Source organism: Ictalurus punctatus, chromosome 9, assembly GCF_001660625.3.
Source record: "Ictalurus punctatus breed USDA103 chromosome 9, Coco_2.0, whole genome shotgun sequence".
NCBI lineage: Eukaryota > Metazoa > Chordata > Actinopteri > Siluriformes > Ictaluridae > Ictalurus > Ictalurus punctatus.
Window position 1 is genome coordinate 32,304,503 of NC_030424.2, and position 22,201 is coordinate 32,326,703.

The window sequence follows — 22,201 nt, forward strand, 5'->3', positions numbered from 1 at the left end:
GCCCTAGATTGCTTGGGGATCTGATCATATCTAGTGCACTACATGTGCACATGTCAGCGGTTTGGGATGTGGACAGGGACACGCTGAGGAAGCGGAGATATTAAAGCTGTTTATATCGTTAATCATGTAAGTAAATTCAGAACATTAACTGTAACCATATTTATGCCAGATTGTATGTTTTTCGTGATATTATTTATTTGAAACGCGTTGTTTTTCCTAATGCTCAGGAATTTATAAAGTTAGCTAGCTAAGTAGCTTGTTGACAAAAAACCCGATCAAAGCGCTCCGGAATTTCAGTTTATTAGAACAATTTTAAAAGCAGAAGAAGCTTAATAAACGCCACTTTACTTGATCAAATATAAAATAAAACATCTTGATTTTTAAAAAGGCATATTGTACTCAGAGTGTTTAGCTAACTGTGCCAGGCTTTTGCGTTTCCAAGGAGACGCCTACGGAGGCCCTGAGTGATCACGTGGGAGAAAAAGAAAACGCCTATTTATTTATTTTATAATAAATTATATTTCACACAGCATTAAAACTTTATACAGAATAATGTGATTTCACACAATACTACACTGTAGAGAGTAGTGATCTGATTTCACAGATTTTAATCAGATTATTCCTCTGTACAATGTAGTGCTGTGTGAAATCAGATTATTCTGCTTTATGGTTTAGCATTTTGCGAGATCAGATTAATCGTATTTAGTTGCAGGTTGAAGTGGGCGTGGTCAGGATGGAGTCTGCTGCGTTACCTGAGTGGGAGATGATCCTGTACTGGTTCCTGTCCTTCACCTCTCATCTCTACTCCTTCTACCAGCTTCACCTGTTCTCTAAAGGTACAGACCTCCTGCTCTCTCATTCACAGTCACTAATACAGTCAGAGGAATAAAAAAGTGTACACTGATAACGAATGTAAACAGAAGTGACGCTGTTAGTGCTCTTAATGTTACCTTTTAAGACACACACACACACACACACACACACACAGATCAGTCAAGCCTCTGTAATATTTCGGTAATATAAATGATCATTTACACTCCGAGGTGAGTCCATTGAGTTTCATGTTGGGTTTTTTTTGTTTGTTTTTTAACTTTTGTTTCACTTTCAGTAAAATAAGGAAATGTTATTATTAATGTGTCCATGGTCTTAATACATCATGTTTCCTTCTCGAGCATCAGTGAATGTTTGCACCTTTTGTAATAGTTGTGTACGAGTCCCTCAGTTTTCAATGTTGGAAAGGGCTCAAATATGCAGAAGATGCTGGAAATGAAAAGAAAGTTCAGGACCTGGAGGATTTTCTGAAGAACAGTGGGCAGTTTAACTGCTCAGGACAAACACGGGACTCATGAAAAACTATCACAACACATAAACACACTCGTAGATCATTCAGCTATCGACACATGGTATTAATAATCAAGGGTGTGTAAACTTTTGAACTGGTTCATTTGTGTAAATTCAGTTATTATTGTGTCCTGTGGATTATATGTAAACATCTGTTATGTGAAACAGTTTATTCAGGACAGGAGTAAATAAACAAAATGCAATTTTAATGAGCTCTCTTTAAAAAAAAAAATTATTAACATTTATCAGATTCTGCAAGGGGTGTGTAAACTTATGACCTCAGCTGTATTTCTGTAAAACTCCTTTATGATAACGTTTATTGATTAAAGTGCTACACAAATCAAACGGGATTGAGTTGAATTGATGATCAGTAGGGATGAGGGTCAGTGACCATTAGGTGGCGCTGTGGTTCTGTTTGTGTTCTCATTATTCGCTCTCTCTCTCGCTGTCTCTCTCTCTCTCTCTCTTTCTTTCTTTCTTTCTTCTGTGTGCATTTATTGTGGCTCCTGCTGATGAACCTGCACGACAACCTTCTGTCAGGGTGATGAGAGGTTTTACAACGAGAACAACCCGTGGTGTAGCTGTGGGTTTTACTCTGATTAGTCAGCAGAACAGAATTTGTGAACTTTCTCTCTCTCTCTCTCTCTCTCTCTCTCTCTCTCTCTGTCTCTCACTCACACACACACACACACACACACACACACACACACACACACACAGAGTAATAGCTCTTGTGTTATGATCGGGACAGACCCTGCTCTATAGTTTTTTTTAAAAGTAAAACGGCGAGAGTTTAATGTGTTTGAATTTAGAGGACAGAAAAGTGTAAACAGAATACTTTACATCGAACAACTTACTGTAACCTTAAATAATCACGAACACTGCAGTAGACATGTGACCATTTTATATGGGCATCATACATTACAGTTAAGGGAGATGTAGTGGCACAGTGGGCGGGGTCAGTGATTATCATTAGATTAGTTATCACCCCTCGGCAGGGGCCGGCTGATTCAGTCTGACCACGCCCACTACAGTTAATATCCTCATCTCCTCATCCTAGTTCACTAGCTCAGGGTGAGAGAATACAGTCAAGCTACAACCCTGTTAGCGGTACTTTGTACAGCTTATTAAAGCTAGTATAGATAGTACAGTTTGAGTGACAGATGAGTTTATCATGGAATAAAATGAAGGGAAAGAAAAGCAGGGTCGTCTTCTGTGTGTTTAGTCTGTTGAATTGAGTTAAGCAGTGTATAATTATCTGTATAGGAACTCTGGGCAGAAGCAGATCTCTTGGATACCGACACCGGACCGCTTAATCCGTTCTACCCTCTAATATCCACGTGATGTCACTTCCTGTTTGTGTGCTGGGCTGTGTTGTGTACTGTTATATAAGAATAACATGGTTTGTGTGATTTCTGCTGCTGTTTTTCTTCCTCACAGAAAATAATATCAGCCTCCTTCTGAGAAATAACCAACTTAGAAAAAGAATAATGGCACGTCAGAGTGATATTTCATCAAGGTGATGTCACTTCCTGTTTGTGTAATGTGTAGAACATGAGGAGAGCTTGGACAGAGAGGTGCAGTTGGAGAAGGGCTTCTTCATCTGGGGCAGTAAAAAGGTACGAGATCGAAGAGGATTACAGACTTTACACCTTTTTTTACACAAGTCTGTTTTCTATGTGCTGCAAATGTACTCAAACTGTGTGTGTGTGTGTGTGTGTGTTTCTCTACAGGATGCCACTGATTTTGAGTGGAGTTTCTGGAATGAGTGGGCGTGGCGTTCTCTCCTCTGGTCTCTGATTGGTCATGCTGTGTTGTCCCAGCTCTCCAGTGTGTGTGTGCCTCAGGTGAGTATTGTGATGCCCATCATGGTATTGTACTAAAAGTAATATAATTCCACACTTTACAGTATGATGATCATGAGAGACGGTCAGTACCTGCTGTTAATACTGATTGGAGCGCGAGCAACTGATCGGTTTTGCTGATTAATTGGCTTTGATACCTGATTGATGGAACTATCGGTCATCAGCAAATATCCACACACAGATTTTCTTGGTTGCGTTGTTTGCGGAGCGGCTGAGAAGCGTCTGCTGTCACTACAGTATGAGAGCGGCCTCTATTGGTGAAATAAAAACCATCACTGACTAATTTTGTCGTGTTATTTGGAGTGTTTTTTGTTGTTGTTGTTTTTTTAAAATCATAGAATTTTTATTGGAAAATTGCATTTTACATATTATAACACCCTATCCAACAACCCCAACAAAATAATCACAGCCAAAAGCAAAAGAAAGGGGAAAATAAAAAACAACAAACAAACAACCAGAAAAACAAAAACAAACAAACAAATAAATAAAGAGAGAGGGAGGGAAAAAAAAGGTAAGATGATTAGTATGTACCGTCTACCTCTCCTCAATCCACCTCCAGGGTGCGTACATCATTGAAGTAGGTAATAAACTGTTGCCATTTCCCCAAAAATTATTCACCCCTGCCTCTGATGTTGTACTTGATTTTTTTTCAAGTTTTAAAAAGAAGATTAAGTCTTTAAGCCAGACTGATATAGAGGGGGTTGTGGATAGGTCCAAGACAGCAATATTCTGCGCCGAGCAAGTAACGATGCAAAAGCCACAACACTAGCTTCTTTATGGTTCAGAGACTGACGCTAAGATGGAACACCAAAGATGGCAATTAAAGGGCAGACATCTAATTTGATTTTAATTTGAAATGATATTTGATGCATTTTGGACGTCTCTATTTTTATTTGTTATTTGGAGCGTTACTTTTTGGTTCAGCTTGGATGTATATCTTTTATTTGCTTTAATATTTATTAGTAGTTAATATATATATTCATATTTATATATTATTTCAATTAAAAAAGTACAGTACACTCAATACTGGTTATTTTTATTGTTTATTTGAATGTTATGTTTTTATTCAGTATCAATTTTAAAAACTCTGGGTTGATTAATCGGTTATGAGCAGGTAACTCAGTTATCAGTACCGGTAACATCCACTATCGCTCAATCTCTACTACTTATTAATAATCGCACTATCCGGTGTCACCCAGAAGAGGACAGATTACATTTTGAGTCTGTTTCCTCTCAAGGTTTCTTCCTCGTGGTGTCTCAGGAAGTTTTGATTTGCATGTAACAGCCATAGTGTTTACAAATGTCAACATCTTTTTGATCATAATTAAGGTTCACACTCTCCTGAGTAGTTTAACACCATAGTTGGTAAGATGGGTAAAAGATCTTGGCTTGTTCATTAGGGTCTAAATCTAAATCCAGAATTATGTAAAGCTGCACTGTGAAATCTTTATTGAAAATATTTCTATTTGAATTGAATTAGTAATTTTTGACATAATGTTTAGTATATGCACTCTGTGTGTCTGTGTCTGTGTGTGTGTGTGTGTGTGTGTGTGTGAGATACAGTTGAGAAAGGCCGCCCTGACAGTGTACGGTGTCCTCTGTGCCTGGTGGCTCCTTGGCTTGAGAGGCGTGGCCGTTCTAATGCTTCACCTGAGCATTTCATTGGCTGTTGCTCAGTTGCAGAACCCTGCCGTTTCCTGGATCTGCTCTTTGTTGCTGCTCTCTATGCTACACATCAGCAGCGTGCAAGACATACAGGTGTGCATTTTGTGTGTTTGTGTGTATATTCTGGTATGATTATGCTTGGGCCTGTCTCGTTCTCTCTCTCATTCCTCACTCTGATTGGCTGTTGTTACTGTGAGCTGTATGTTTTCACATAATTTCAACCACTATCATCTCGTTATATTGACATGCTTTATAAATAAAGTTCTTTATGACTGAACGATCGTGTCCTGTGCTCTGTCCACAGCGAGGCTGGTATGACTCAGATGAGCAGTATTATCTCCTGATGTTCAGCATCGCAATGTGTGTGTTACGGTGTGTCAGCTTCAGCCTGGAGTTGTGCTGGAGCCCCCTGCAGGACGGAGGAACTAATCGATGTTTCTCTTTTCTGAACTTCAGAAAATGTCTAACACAACTCTACAATCTTGTCTCTTACTGTTTCTACCATCCACTGTTCTACAACGGACCCATCATTAACTACAACCACTTCAGCCAACAGGTGAATAAATATACACTTATATACACACTGGAACAGCAGGACTGTACACCACGATGGTGGTGGTGATGATAGTATGATGATGGTGAATGGTAGTGATGATTATGGTGGTGATGGTGAATGGTAGTGATGGTGATGATGGTGAATGGTGGTGATGATGATGGTGGTGAATGGTGATGATGATGATGGTGAATGTGTTACGACCCTGGTGAGGGTCGAGGTGTAACATAAAAAAAGTATAAACAAAAACAAATCAGAAATAATGAGGTTGACACACGTCTTTCAGGTCTTCGAATCGTACAAATTTAATGATTACAAGAAAAATAATCCAAAACAAACAGAATCACTCTGAAAGCACCACTCTTCAGGGCTGGGTAAGGCCAAAATAATATTGACAAGGCCAAAATTTGATTTGACACACACACACACACACACACACACACACACGCCATGCAAGGTGGTAGCCTGCCATCAGGAGCAACTCGGGGTCTTCAGTGTCTTGCACAGGGACACTTCAGCATGTGGAGTCATGTGGGCTCCACACACAGACACACACACACACACCCTGTGATTAGTGGACAACCCGCTCTACCACCTGAGCCACAGCTGCACCAAAGTATTGGCTTTCAGTAACTGCATCACTCCTGCGACTCACTGACACCAAACTGCTGGTTTCTTCTTCTGTGAAGCTTCTCCAGGTTTTTCCTGCGGCTTCTTTCAGTAGTTGTGTGTTTCGGGGGGTTTCTCCCTTCAGTCTCCTCTTCAGGAGGTGAGGTGCTGATCAGTTGGGTGAAGGTCTGGTGATGGACTTGTCCAGTCTAAAACCTTCCACTTTCCCCCTGATGAAGTCCTGTGTTGAGGTGGAAGTGTGTTTTGGATCGTTGTCTTGCTGCATGATAAAGTTCCTCCTGATTCATTCGGATGCATTGCAGTTGTGCTGTCAAAGGGCTTTGGTGCATTCTTCCTGCACGGAGTAAGGATTCGGTGCTTAGTGTCAGGTGAGATGGTGCAGTGGTGAGTGCGGTGCCGGTGATCCACAGAGCTGAGAGGGATTAAGTTTCTGTAGTTGTGATGATGATGGTGCGATGTGCTTACCCAAGACTGTGGTGCTGTTTCTTCTGGAGGAACAGCCTGGTTTTTGCAGCTGGACTGAGATGGTTCTGGCAGTGCAGCAGCACACTCCCTGGATGAGTGTGGAGTGGAGGAAGCCACTGACAGTTTCTCCATCGGTGAAGCTGGTTTCTGACTGTACCTCATACCAGTTTTGAAGTATGAGAGGTCGGTGATGAGGTGGGGAGCTTTGTCTAAGGGTGTTTTTAGTCACCTTTCTCTTCCCCAGGAGTGCCTCAAGGTTCCTCTGAGGCATTCCGGGTGTGGATGACAGGATTAGATTTGGTTTTGCACCTAGTTTGTCCCATCGAGTTGAGATCTCTGGGTTAGTGCTTAAACCGTTCTAAGGAATAGAGGCATAAGATTCAGCCACCTGAGTAGATGATACAAGCAACGTGTCCAGAAACAATTCATCCTCCTTAATTTGATGGAGTGTGAAAATCCTCCCTTTGAGTTCGGCACCTGTTTGTAGGCGTCTGTGGCATTAAAGACTGCATGGTGCAGAAATAGCTGTGTTTTGGCATCCATCTTGATTCACTGATCCTCCGTTTGTCATATTGCAAATACATTTTTTATAAGACTTTTTACATGTATGAAGTCCGACGAACATCTCACTGAGACGGATCAGTGAGGAATTAATATTTGTAAAAGTATCTTAAATAAATGAAGCAGAACTTTAAGATGGAATACAAGTGTGGGAAAACACTGAAAAAGAAAATAAAAGACAATCATCAAGATCATGAGCAGATCCTTTCTTTCTCCACACTTTGGCCTTTCCATCACCTTGCTAGAGGTTCATTTTAGATCCAGAACTTTTGTGGCTCGTCTCTGTATTTCTTTGTGAATTCCAGTCAGACTTCTGATTCTTACTGCGGATGAGAAGTTTGCATCTTGTGGTATGTCCTCTCTCAAAGTCATGGAACGGTGGATTGTGATACCTTCACCCCTGCCCTCTTTAGGTTGTTACTGGCTGTTGTTTTTGGGTTTTTCTTCACAGCTGCTGTTGTTTTCCTTGGCTGACCTGTTCAGTGTCTAGTTATTAGTACACCAGTGGGTTCGTTCTTTTTCAGGACATTTCAAATGGTTGTATTGACTATACCCAGTGCTTGTGTAATTCTCCCTCTTTTCACAGCTTCAAAACGGCTTGCCTTTCTCCCATAGGCAGCTCTCTGATCTTCATGTTGGATTATCCTTTAGAACAACAAACCAAGAGTAGACTTTCAGAGCTATTAATTGTTTAAACAGCCAATTAAACAGGACACACCTGGGCAACAAGAAACAAAGTCACATGTTCCAATATTTCTGATCACTTGAAAAAATGGGTTGGTTCAAATAAAAGTTGCCATGTTCAGTTTTTTTTTAAACACATCTAGATGTAAATATGAGGAAATGAAAGTTGGAATCTGTCGTCTCATATTCATCTTTTGCTCTCAAACCCAAATTTCTTCAGTGGGACCCAGCCCCCCCCCCCCCCCCCCCCCCCAAAACAGAAAAATAAAAATGTTCAGATATTAAAATAATTCAAACTGTTGTAGAACTCGGTGTGTATGGGTGTAGGTGAAGACTCATTTCTCTGTCTCTCTCTCTCGCTCTCTCTCTGACTCTCTCTCGCTCTCTCTCCTGTCTCTCTCTCTCGCTGTCTCTCTTCTCTCCTCTCTCTCTCGCTCTGTAGATGGAGAGGGCGGTGTGTAAGGTGTCACCAGCATTGCTGTTAGGCCGAACTTTGCGTGTTTGTGTGTGGTGGTGTGTAGCTGAGCTTATGATACACCTAATGTACATGCACAGCATCCAGAACAACGAGACCTACCTCACCATGCTCCCATCCTGGGCTCTGGGTAAGTGTGTGTGTAAGTGTGTGTGTAAGTGTGTGTGTGTAAGTGTGTGTGAGAAACATGTAAAAAGGCTGTTCTTATGTAATATGCAAACTAATAAAGTGGCTAAGACATGAGAACAGTCTACATCTTCTGACTCCGAGATTAAACTCCTGTTGATCAGGTTCTGCTGTTGCTCAGTGCGTCACCGTTAACAATTACAGATAATTACACAGCAATTTTTTCAGTCAAAAAAACACTAAAATGGCCAAAATCATTTTCACACATTTACTCTCGTTATAAATGGCAGGAATTATTCTTATACAGATCATTCATTTTCCTTCTTCTTTTCCTGGTGTGTCATGGTGGCAGGCTGAGAAGGTCAGTCCAGTCTTCTCTATTCCCCCGTCTCCTCCTGGGGGTTCCCCAGATGTTCCCTAGCCAATATGTGAGATATAATCTGCCCCAGGGTCGTGTTCCAATGAGATGTGTTCGATACACCTCTACTGGGTGATGACCAGGGACCACCTCAACTCACTCCTCTCTATTCAGTGGAGCAGTGTCTCTACTCCAAGATTATTAAGCTCCTCATGCTGTCCCAGAGAGAACGTTTAAGGACTTGAAGATAGTCCATTCAGACTTATTGTCTCCGACCTCACTTTTGGAGGTGCAAATTAAATTCGTCTCTCGCTGAAGCTTCTGCAATATGCTCCCAAGTAACTGGGAAGTTTCTCCTGGGTTTACTAGGTCAATGAAATATCCACCCCACCACTCTTCTCTTTACCTGATTGTCCAAAACAGATGGTCTCAAGTCTGATGATACAGTCACAAAATTGGCCATCGACTGAATGCTCTGAACTGCTGTTTGGTGCATGCACAAACCACAGAGTTCTCCTTCCTGTGACAACTTCTTGTCCCCTGGGAAAAGTCCTCAGCCTGGGACTGGTGAATATTCCCATACCCACCTGAGGACTTACTCCTGTGAGAACTCCGGCCTGGGAGAGACCACCTCTGATCAAGAAGTTTGGTGCTGGAGCCCATTCTGTGTGTGGATGTAAGGTCATCTATATCTAGTCCATAATTTTCCATCTCGCACATTAACTCGGGCTCTTTCCCTGCCATGGAAGATATGTTCCACATTCCTGCTTTCTTCAAAACCAGTTTCCATTGCAAGTGCCTAGTACATCCAAGGCTGTTCATCATATACCTGCTGCCCTTCACCTCACAGGTGGTGAACTCACAAGATGGCTCCATGTGACCGTTTTGGGCTCAGCCTGACTAACTCTTTATCTGACCTCTCCTCTCAGATCTGTTTATGAAGGGTGGGTCTACTGGGAGCATTAAACACCTGGTGACAGTGACTAAATACACAACCCCCTTCTCCTCAACAAGCTCACGATCCACAAAGAGGATGAATATGCATGAATATGTAAATTGGAAATGCGTCCATGTCATACTGCAGGTGCTGTGGCTTGAAGATTCCAGATGCCATATCATAATCGGGCCTCAAAACACGTGACATCATGTGACATCACAAACTGTGCTCGTATGTAGCCCCTCCCCTGTTTTCCTTTTATACAGAAGTACTGAGAACGTCTGTTTTATCCGAGCAAATATCAGTGCTGTGTCAAATCTGTACACTCAGGAGTTTAAACATTTATCTGTAAGTTCAGGAGAAGAAATCTGTGCTAATGACCGGAAGATTGTGAGTTTAAATCGTGCTAATATTAGCGAGTTGTTGTTAAGGTGTAATAATGATGGCTGGTGTATATAATAAATAGAGATAAAATGTAATTGTGGTTTGGATCGCTGATGAAACGAAAACATTATTTTAATATTCACCAAAACTGAAATATTCTCCTATTCAGTTCTACATTATATCTAATGATGAAATAATATGGCATGGTTTACACAGTTCTCCAGGTTTGGTCTTCATCATTACACCTGACGTCTACACTGTAGGAAACGAAACACAGCCAGAGACCAGACTTTATTACATTTCTGTTGATTTCTACAAGTCAGTGATACTCGATACACTCGAGGGACGAGGGAAATCCAGGAACTTCCTCTGTGTGTGTATCTGTGTATGTGTCTGTGTGTCTGTCCGTGCGTGTGTCTGTCTGTATATCTTTACACTTTACAACAAATGTACTTGATCAGCTGAGATGTGTTTTCTCTCTCTCTCTCTCTCTCTCTCTCTCTCTCTCTCTCTCTCCGGGGTGATGTAGGAGGCCTGGCTCTGGCTCTTGTACAGTTTTTCTATGTGAAGTATCTGGTGTTGTTTGGTGTTGCGTCTCTGCTGATGAAGTTGGATGGTATTGAGCCTCCTCCACTACCCCGCTGTGTGAGCACCATGTACAGCTTCAGAGGGATGTGGAGGTGAGACACACACACACACACACACACACACGCACACACACCGCTCTCTGTGCTTCAGTACAAACTTCGCTTCTGCTGAATAATTAACAACAGTGACAAATTTTATGACAGTCTGTCTGCAAATGCAAACTAGTGGGCGTGTCTGAGTGGGCCGGGTGGGTGTGTCTGAGTGGGACAAGTGGGTGTGTCTGAGTGGGAAACATGGGCAAGTCTTTGAGTGGGAGAAGTGTCTCTTTCATTTGCACTGATCTTCATTACAACCAATAGTAGTACCTGTGATGACCTGCAGGGGGCAGAGCTACTCTACATGCACGCTTTTCTCTTCCAGAGTATAGAGATCCACTTAAGTCAGACACACACACACACACACACACACACACACACACACACACACACACACACACACACACTTCATTGCTCTTTAAAAGCTTCTGTGTTCTGGCTGCTGCTTTTCTCTTCCCCGCTCAATTTTCAGCAGCACTTCGGTTCTCTCGAGACAAAACAAGCTCATACACGCATGCTGTCTCCTGTCTAAATCAATGTGTGTCACCATTCAGCTCAAACCGCCAGACACACTCTATAATGGGCTTCTGGAACATTCTTCGGCTCATTATGAGTTTTCTGGGGAGCTGTAAAGTTTAATCAAAGGATTGTAATGAAGCAGTTCAAGGCATTCTCGCGATACAGACTTAATTTCAGGGATTTCACAGAAATGTCATGTTTAATCTAAAAACTGTAGCGCTTTCCACAACATCAACATGTTCCAGTGTTTTGGGAAGTGATGAGAGTGGTCCTAATTGTAGAGCGTTCTAGAGCAGGTGAAATACTTTCAGTTTTTTTCTTGATTTAAAATAATTCAAGAATTCTGCAAAATCTATAATATACCAGAATTTAATAAATTATTCCTGAGATTTTTAAGCACTGCATATTTTAATCCAAGGTTTTAAAAACTGTCCAGTTAATGACAAGATTTTGAAATATTCTCTAGCTGAAGAAAAAGTTTGAGGGATTCTGGTACATACTAAAATTTTATTTAATAATTCTATGTAAGAGCATGTTAATAACGGGCAATTTACAAACAAACAACACACCTGCGTTCCTGGTTCACTCACTACAGTCGTACTGTGGTATTTTACAGTCAGGGTCTGCCAGGACTCCTGAAGATAAACTTCAATAACGTTATCAGATTTGGAAAAGACTTGGAAAGCCCTTTCTAATGAGCTGGAGAAAGTGTGTACTGCACCTTAAATACATTTCAATAAAGGTAAAACAATACATAGTACCATAAAGGGACATCCAGGTCATAACCCTGAGAGAAAGGAACCCACTTGGGAACTGGGAAACCCGTTCTGCATGAACTCTGTTAATCTCAAGCCCAATTAGAGAAATAATTTGCATCTTTCTTGTGTAATCTAGATTCTGAAGATTCAATTCCAGCATTTAATCTACAATGTTCTAGAGACTTCTATAGTGTGAAGCAGAAAATAGAACTTATTTTAAAGAGTCCTGAATGTTAGTGTTGATCTCAGGCATTAAAACGTTTAATATTCAGCGGTCTAACAATTCTGTATAGCACATAATGAGCAAAATATTCTGAGATTAGACTCTAATCTCTCGACTGTCTGCCGTGTGTTATTCCTAGAACATTCTAGACTTACAGTGGGTTTTTTTGTAGAAAATTATGGCATTCCAGAACTTTCCAAGGATTTAGAAAACCAGAGCAGATCAAACAGACAGAAGAAACCAAACCTCGTTTATTTTATTAGGGAATTTCAATGAAGTGAATTTAAACAAATTCCAAAGGTTTCATATAAAAACATTTAAATAGAATTAATTTAATTTAGGTAAGTGCTTTAAGACAGGAAATGTTATTTGAAAGGTATGATAATCACTTGTAGATATATCGCAATACTGTACATTATTGTTGTTATGGACGCTTTGGAGAGCGTATCTGTGAAGAGAGCTCTTCATTCCTCCTCCACACAGCCGTCAGTTACAGCTGAACATTTTAACACCGCCATCTTACTGATCTAATAAAGATTAATGAAGAAACAGGCTAATATGATGCTCTGAAGATTTAATAAAGACGCATTATAGATCTCATTCTAGACGTTCTGCACACAGATGAAATCGAGTTGAACAGAAGATAAGAAGAGATGTGGTGTCTTCTCCCTGTAACCAAATGTTTACATGAAAACGCAGTGTGCGTTCTAAGATCCATCCATCTTCTATACCGCTTATCCTTCCTTCAGGGTCACGGGGAAACCTGGAGCCTATCCCAGGGAGCATCAGGCACAAGGCGGGGTACACCCTGGACAGTCCATTGCAGGGCACAATCACATACACACTCACACACCCATTCATACACTATGGACACTTTGGACACACCAATCAGACTACCATGCATGTCTTTGTACTGGGGGAGGAAACCCCCGCAGCACGGGGAGAACATGCGAACTCCGCACACACAGGACCACGGTGGGAATCGAACCCCCGAGTCTGGAGGTGTGAGGCGAACGTGCTAACCACTAACCCACCGTGCGGACATTTTAAGATCAGAATACAAAAAGAACACAACATGCACATAAATAGTGTGTCAGGGAACTCCACATCAAGAACTACTATTGCTATTTCATGAAGTTTTTTAAATAAAGCGAAGCATATTGTAGCTCATATTATCAAATCTACCTTCTTTATCTACATAAACCTCTGCATAGGCATCGTACTGAAATGGAGGCAGAGACTCGAACTCTCTCCATCGTGACCTCTGTCCTTTTAGAGCTGCACTTTGGCAGTAAAACACTTAAAGTCGTCATTATGGTCTCCACTTTCTGCGTATGATTATTTTCTGACAGTGTGACAGAAGGTCACTTCCTCCCTTATTGCTATAATTTTGATATTATTTGCATCTCGGTCCTGTTTCTAGCTGCAGCACATAAACTGGGTCTTTCTTCTCATTCTGAAAGGGAAATTGTAGTTTAGATGCCGGCCTCGTAATCAATGCTGCCATCAGTGGAGCTTCATAAGTCACACCGCCTTTCTGAATTTCTGTCACTGAAAATGTCATGCTAATGTTATTCATGCAGGTGTGATTATAATTAATGTATTCATAAATATTGATATAGTTACAGATTATAAACTTAACAAAACTCTTATTGCTAGTTGATGAAAAAACAAACAAACAAACACACATGAACACAACACACACCATCTCAAATCTGGACCTTTACATAATTTTAGGAGAAAATGTTTTGGTCCTAAACGGAGGCTGAACTGCGTAAACAGGAGTGTAATTAACCCGAGCTGCAGCCTGGAGGAGAATCTCAGACTGTTACAGGCAGAGAACCAAGAGCTTTATATAGCACACATCATACTGTAAACATCACCGAGTACCACTGTATATCAGGTACTGTAATATAAATAATAATGATGGGTTTCATTTATGCTACACTGTTACAGCGGGTCGGTGTGAGCAGATCCAGGACATGAACGACAGCAACGTTGCTTTTATTTCTGGTTTTCTCCCTGTGCTTTTCATCATGGCAACCTCTTAACTGAGATGTTTTAACTAAAACAAAAACTTCAAAATGTGTACACACACACACACACACATGCACGCAGCTCAACAGGATGCTGTCAGAGGAAGTCAATTTGCTCTGTACCATCAGCTCTCTGCTTGTCGTGTAGAGACACACCACGTGTAAAAGATGCTCATTAATCACACACAGGTACATGCTTATTCACCCACTCCTTCTCCAAGAGTCCTCCCTCCTATCACGAGCAGTGCTCGACCACGCCTTTGCTTCCACAAACCCCTTTCCACAGTACTAGGACACTTTAAAACACTCTTTACTGAGACGGACAGGTACACGCTCCCTTCTCTGAAACTGCTCCACGATGTCATATCATTAAAACTAAATAAATCCTCAACATATCACTTCTTTATCTGAGCTTTAAGCAGTTATTAACCTTGTGTGGGTCAGACATGCTGCTTCAACATACTGTAGTTCCACATGGTTCCACATGGTTCAGCATGGTTTAACATTGTCCCTTTCCCTCATGCTGGATTCTGTTTAAACGGGGCTTAATTAGGGGACTTGAGTTCCAGGACGAGTCTCTAATGACTGGGTTAAGGCGTACAGTGTCTCTGCTCCTGCTGATTTAGTGATGTGTGTGACTTGTCTCACTCTACTGTTCTCCCTTAAAAACGGTAGAAACGCTGATGTCAGGCAGGTTTGGATTATGAAAATCATATGAAAACTGGCTGAAACGGTCATTTTAAAGTGTCTTCAGAATTGATGAAGTTTATAAAACTGTAGCAAGTGTTTCTGACTGCAGGTCTTCAGAGGGACGTCCTGCACATCTGGAAAGATCTAAAAAATATTAAACAGAAAACATCTTTTCTCACCTGTGTGTGTGTGTGTGTGTGTGTACCAATCAGCAATAAGATTAAAACCACTGACAGGTGATGTGAATAACGTTGATTATCTCGTTACACCGGCACTTGTAAATGTGTGTGTGTGTGTGTGTGTGTGGGGGGGGGGGGGGGGGTGATATTTATTAGGCAGTAAGTGAACAGTCAGTTCTGGAAGTTGACGTGTTGGACACAGGAAAAATGAGCAAGTGTAAATATATGAGTGACTCTGACGAGAGAAATTGTGATGTCTAGACGTCTGGGTCAGAGCGTCTCCAAAACAGCAGATGTTGTGGGGTGTTCCCGGGGTGCAGGGGTTAGTACCTACCAAAAGTGCTCCAAGGAAGGAGAACCAGAGAACCGGTGACAGGGTCATGGGCACCTAAAGGCTCACTGATGTGCGTGAGGAGCGAAGACTAGTCCGTCTGGTCCGATCCCACAGAAGATCTACTGTAGCACAAACTGCCGAAGAAGTTCATGCTGGATCTGATAGAAAGGAGTCTTGTTTTTTGCTTTAATTAATCATGCAATTCTTCCTTGTGAAGTCTTTTGATTTAGGAACAGTGTTATATGAACTGGACTTATTACTGCTATTATAATTAGCATCATTTTTCTTCCCAGTTGCTCTACAGTGATACTCGGTGATGTTTACAGTATGATGTGTGCTATATAAAGCTGTTGGTTCTCTGCCAGTGAGTGTTGTGTAGTCAGTCCTGTAACAGTCTGAGATTCTCCTCCAGGCTGCAGCTCGGGTTAATAACTCTCAGTAATTACACTCCTGTTTACGCAGTTCAGCCTCCGTTTAGGACCAAAACATTTTCTCCACCGTTTCATTAACAAATATATGATGTCGTGGGTTTTATTTAATTTTATTGTATGATGGCTTGGTTTTGGTTGTACATGAACACAGCGATGTGACCGTGATGTGTGTGAAGCTCGGTTGAGTTGTTTTTGTAAGAATGCGAGACTCCGGAGCCACACATCCATCTTTTTGCGCTAACAGGACATTAGTAGTGTTTCCAAATTCTGCCTTATTGCAGAGAATGAGAGGAGCGAGGGATTTACAGAGGGCAGTGAAAACATGACAAAAGAACAAAACAGCAAAAGATCTTGTGGAGCAGAGAGAGAAGGAAGGAATTTTCATGCCCTAATGAGTCGCATTCAGCTTTATAGAGTGCTGAAGGTAATTAAATCCCTGTTCTTAACTCAGTTTATCATTTAGAATATACCAGAAATATGAAATATTTATTGTTTGTTGTTTATTTGTTTTTTGTGTTTAGGGCTGACATGTCCCTGTGTGTAAACTGTCTTCCGTTGATTGTGACTCTGGAGTGTGTGTGTTTGTGTGCGTGCATGTGTGTCTGTGTGTGTATGTGTGTGTAAACTGTCTTCCTTTCCTGTTGTGTCTTTGTGTGTGTGTGTGTGTGTGTGTGTGTGTGTGTGTGTGTGTGTGTGTGTGTGTGTGTGTGTGTGTGTGTGTTCTTTGGGGGATTAAACACCACAATTTAGTTAATTAAAGCTGTAGGAAATGGGACCAGGTGTGACAGAGGAGCTAAAGCGCTAAACTGTTCATGGCAGTGGCTTTAGGTGTTTTAAATACAGGATAAAGTTCTCCTCTGACTGATTTCACTCCTGATCCAAACTATTAAAGGACAAATGTCCAATCTGGTGTCCGAGCAGCAGCTCAGGCTCAAAGCCGAATCCTACCTGGTGTGACGGCGGCGTTGGAAAACACAGGAGATTAATTAAGGACGCATGGCCGGGTGGCACTTGTGTGTTGGTTTGTTTTTTCACTTAATTTCTCAGGTGATTAACTGGAGACTTTATAGCTGCGCTTCCAGCCTCCGTCCTGCCTCGTATGTTAAAGCAGTTTATAAAACTCCTTCATGACTCATCACTCTCTCCCTCACACTTGACCTTGACGATAAGAGCGTTTTGTAATTAAAGTGATTTGTTTAGATTTATACACACTCCTTTTTCTTTATATTGGCATGCTAACTCTGTGGTGTGCTAATGAAGCATACCATCCCTTCAGCCTACAAAACGTTTATCATCGCTTACAGTATTTTATATTAGCATTATTTGCTCTTAGATAAACTCTATGCTATAGGTCTTTCTGAAAAAGCTTTTATGGTTTTATGTTTCAGTTCATCCTTTCATAATAGGAAACGATGTGGTGTAGTAAAAGGGGTTAAGTCTGATTTTGTTGATTCAACCAAAAGGTGTACCAGAAAGTTCACTATTGGGTCCACTTCTTCTCTCTCTCTATGTAAATCATTTACCGGACCCAGACCGGCCATCGGGAGCAGCGGGAGAATTCCCGGTGTCCTGACGACTGATTTGGCCCGCTGCCCTGCTGTTTAATAAAAAAAGTATTTTATTGATTCATTTTATATTAATGCGTGTCCGACGTACTCAAGTGATTTTTTTCAAATTCGGCATTTGATAATAAATCGATAATAAATCATGAATCTTTTAGTCTTGATTTGCAGCGCTGCCATTCTCCTCAGCACCAGCAAACAGAGTCCTTAATGAGAGGCAGGTGGAGCAGAGAGGGAACTCTACTAGCACAAGGAAAACCCTCTAAAAAGAAGCAGCAAAATGTAGTAAAATTACTGAGCAGTTCAGGGCTTCAGTGCAGGTGAGTCTCACCTGTAAATCCTGCAGCATTGTGTTCGTTAATCAAGTATTAACCAAAGCTTCACTACTAGCAAACGTTAGCACTATTACTATCATCACTCAAAATATGCTAAAGGACAGCGTTCTCTACTGTATATTTATAATACAGTAAGTAATTTAGCAGACAAATATCCTAACTTATTATTTTAAATGTGGAAATTACATACAGCTAGGGCAAACAACAACAACAACAACAAACACTTTTCCAGGCCATGAGTCATAAAAGGTAATATCATGTTCAGTATTAGGATTTTTCTAAAGAGATATTGTGCTTATGTAGTTATTATTGTAATATGTAGTTATGTAGGTGCTTTAATATATTGGTGTAAAATATAGCATGGATAAATCTCAGGAATTTTCAGTATTTTTAAGTCTAAAAAACCCCATTGCCCTAATGTGATACATTAATTTGAAGTAAAAGAAATGTAGATTCTGTGCTCACACTTTACAGTGCAGTTAAACAGTTTCCATTTTCCAACAATGTGGAGACGGTTCTGTTCACAGCAGTAGACCCAGTAAAGAAGTCACGTGTACATGGGCGGCTGTAGCTCAGTTGGTAGAGCGGGTTGTCCGCTAATCATAGGGTTGGCGGTTTGATTCCCGGCCCGCGTGACTCCACATGCCGAAGTGTCCTTGGGCAAGACACTGAACCCCAAGTTGTTCCCGATGGCAAGTTAACGCCTTGAATGGAAGCTCTGCTACCACTGGTGTGTGAGTGTGTGAGTGGGTGAATGAGACACAGTGTAAAGCGCTTTGGATAAAAGCGCTATATAAGTGTGCCATTTACATGAACAGTGGCAAAAAAGTGTCTTTTGTTTACCTCTCTTCTGTATTAATGTACTTTTATGAGTGAAAAGTAGAGAGTTACTGGCAGCTTTGCATTTCTGGTTGCTGTAGACTTCACTATTCGAGGTACCAACAAATAGCCTGCACCGTTTGATTGAAGTAGGCGTGGTGGTTCATAAAAGACCAAAAGTTCACTCGGGTATTCAGTGCTTTAGCATTAGCTTTGGTCGTCATCCATTCACCCGGCTGTGAGGGCTCTAATGCCGGAGTTGGGGGATTGCTAGCTCCGTCTGAGACATCCAGACTTTCCCACTACAGAAACTACCCTACTCTCTCTCACTAACCCTCTCTAGAGTCTGGATTTGCACCTCTAATACTGCAACCTTCTCCGTCAGAGAGATAACTACTATACACGTAGCACAAATAAAGCTATTACTAACGACGGAGGAAGAGCGACTAAACATCCTGCACTCAACACGCTGAACAAGCTGAACGTCTGCCATGTTGAGTGTTAAACGTTCCTTAGTTGTAACTGTCTGGTGATGATTTTAGGCAAAACTGATGTAGATGGCCTTTGTTTGCTGTTACTAGATTTAAAAATAAATAAATAAATAAAAAGCGTTCTTTGAAAACATTAAGAGGCAGCAAAAAGTGAAAGTGAAAAATACAATGGATGAAAACGAAAGCAGTAAAATGAATGATGATTAAAAAACAGTTTAAATGCAGACAAGAATCTCCTTTCACAGGAACTAGGAAAAGCCAGGAGTCTTCATGGTGCTCGCTTTGTGTGTCGTGCTGGAACAGATTCGGGTCTGTAAAGGGAAACTGGAAAGCTACAGCGTACAGAGACGCTCTATACAACTGTGTGCTTTAGACTTTGTGGTAACAGTTTGGGGAAGAAACACGTATGCATATGGTGGTCAGGGGTGCACATACTTTTGGCCATATAGTGTATCTTTGGGGCCTCAGAAATAACAAAGACATCCCTGGTTCTGATCATCTATTATTTCTCCACTTTCAGGCACTTTGATGTGGGACTTTACAGATGGCTCATCAGGTATGTGTGTGTGTGTGTGTGTGTGTGTGTGTGTGTGTGTGTGTGTGTGTGTGCACGCATGTGTGTGTGTGTGTGTGTAGATCAGTCTGTTTGTCCATGCGTCTGAAGCCAATTTCACACAAGAAAAATGCTCTTCCTGTCCCCCACCACACTAATCTCCTCCCTCCGCTAATGCCATGCCTTCATATGAATCTGCCCCTTCCCCATGGCAATAACCCTCTATGTTAATGCCCTGCCTTCATACTACTACCCCTTCCATATTAATGTCCCCTTCCATGCTAATACCCCCGCCCCCAGTCCCTCGCAGTATTGAGTAGAGGAGCAGGTTCAGTTCAGTATCAGTGTTCATCTTCCTGACAATACTTCAGATCTGCATGTGTTTATTGAGAGGAAGACGATGGAGTGGCAAACTGGAGTCACGCCAGCGTGTGTGAATATGCGCATATGAAATGAAGCTGTAATGAGGAACACACAGATCTCTGTTCATGTCCTTTATACTAAAATCTAATTTATTCACAGATGCAAATGAGCGAAAAATATTGAAAAGTAGTTTATACACCAAACCTAAAGTGGAAAAGGTCTCTCTCTCTCTCTGTGTCTGTCTCTCTCTCTCTCTCTCTCTCTCTCTCTCTCTCTCTCTCTCTCTCTGTGTCTGTCTCTCTCTCTCTCTCTCTCTGTCTCTCTCTCTCTCTCTCTCTCTCTGTGTCTGTCTCTCTCTCTCTGTGTGTGTGTCTGTCTCTCTCTCTCTGTGTGTCTCTCTGTCTCTCTGTGTGTCTCTCTCTGTCTCTCTCTCTCTGTTTTTTCACTCTTGATTTGCATAAAAACTAATTCTCTCACTTCACTCTCCTCCAGCTTTGGTCAGTAATTTGCATTTAATAATCTGCTTACATTTTCCACATTGAGCAGATGTGTGTACGTGTGTGTACGTGTGTGTACGTGTGTGTCAGCAGTCTAACACTGAGGTTGTGTGACCGTGAAGTAAAGGTCTAACATTTTAACGTGTAAATGGAGAAAATCGCATTTAAAATTTCATTCCGGTTCCAGTGAAAGACCTGTACACTCACTACGATTAAACCTGAGCCTCATCGTCACTTCATTCCACTCATCCATGCCTACACAGGCCCATGGTGCCCACCAGTCCATCACTCCCACCTGTCTCACGCTCACCTGTCTTACTCTCACTAAGAACACTCCATCACTCTTCTCCTCATCTTCAGACCTCAGTGATTGAAGAGCATCGATTCTCTTGCTTTATCTGTCACTTATTGCTTCTGATGAGATGTGTGTGTAGGAGAACAGAGACCTTATCTGCATAATCAGAGTGTGTGTGTGTGTGTGTGTGTGTGTGTGTGTGTGTGTGTGTGTGTGTGTGTGTGTGTGTGTGTTAAAGTGCAATTGGAGTGGTGTTAACGTGCTTTTAAATGCACTGTAATTGTGTGATGTAGAGAGTGTGGAGGTGTGTGAGAGGTTCCTGCTACACTGACACTCTTAGAGAAGCAACACACTCACTCACTCTCTCTCTCTCTCTCTCTCTCTCTCACACACACACACACACACACATACGCACACACACACTGATGAATCTGCAGTGTATCTGTGCTTTTGTAAGATTAAACCTCGCTCTCAACACCTCCTTTAATCACACAGCTATTAAAAACCATAAGTGCAGCAATCAGAGCAGCAACATGGCCAAAACAGCATTGTGTGTCTGTACACTCTCTCTCTCTCTCTCTCTCTCTCTCTCTCTCTCTCTCTCTGTCTCTCTCTCTCTGTTCTGCTGTCTCTCTCTCTTTCTCTCTCTCTCTCTCTGTTCTGCTGTCTCTCTTTCTCTCTCTCTCTCTCTGTTCTGCTGTCTCTCTCTCTCTCTGTTTCTCTCTCTCTCTCTCTCTCTGTTTGGCTGTCTTTCTCTCTTTCTGTCTCTCTCTCTCTGTCCCGCTGTCTCTCTCTCTCTGTCCTGCTGTGTCTCTCTCTCTTTCTCAGGTAGATTGAACTAAAAGGTATAAATTTATACAAATTTACAAAAAAATAATTTTTTTTACAAATAATAAATTTATATCTGCATTTAAACATTACAAACATAATAACAAACAAACCTGAAAATGTAAGCAAACTACAACAATAAAAAAACAAACAGGTAAGTATCTGAATATATAGTGCTTATTCAGGGTGTGTGCAGGCCTGAGGAACAGTGAGAAAGGTCACTCGGTATCTCACTGTTCCTCAGGCCATCACATTCTCACACACACACACACACACACACACACACACACACACACACACACACACACACACACTCTCTGCTGTCTCTCTTTTTCTACTGTCTCGTCCTTTCTATCTCTCTGTCCTTATTCTTGTTGTCTCTCTTCAGTTCAGCTTTTACATTTATTCTTTTCGCAGAGGTTTTTATCCAAAGCGATTTACAAATGAGGAAATACAAGTGAAGTGATATATTAAGTGGAGAACATTTATAATTGATAATAGATTTATAATTGAGTTCTAGAGGAAGCAAAGTGCACAGAGTCGAAGTGTAAGAGACAGAGT

The 22,201-nt window shown here is 41.4% G+C and overlaps 1 protein-coding gene across 2 annotated transcripts in view; it reads left to right on the top strand.

Moving 5' to 3' along the window:
* Nucleotides 1–22,201, top strand: part of hhat (hedgehog acyltransferase) — a 33,173-nt gene continuing 10,972 nt past the window's right edge. Inside the window, exons 1-9 of one of the 2 annotated variants that reach the window (XM_017477151.3) lie at nucleotides 1–126; nucleotides 713–836; nucleotides 2,893–2,960; nucleotides 3,075–3,188; nucleotides 4,770–4,964; nucleotides 5,176–5,427; nucleotides 8,207–8,369; nucleotides 10,574–10,724; nucleotides 19,625–19,660. In XM_017477151.3, the coding sequence (XP_017332640.1) occupies nucleotides 734–836; nucleotides 2,893–2,960; nucleotides 3,075–3,188; nucleotides 4,770–4,964; nucleotides 5,176–5,427; nucleotides 8,207–8,369; nucleotides 10,574–10,724; nucleotides 19,625–19,660 (1,082 nt within the window). In that variant the 5' untranslated portion in view covers nucleotides 1–126; nucleotides 713–733. The remainder of the gene's footprint in view (nucleotides 127–712; nucleotides 837–2,892; nucleotides 2,961–3,074; nucleotides 3,189–4,769; nucleotides 4,965–5,175; nucleotides 5,428–8,206; nucleotides 8,370–10,573; nucleotides 10,725–19,624; nucleotides 19,661–22,201) is intronic. The other variant, XM_017477152.3, reaches the window with a different exon arrangement.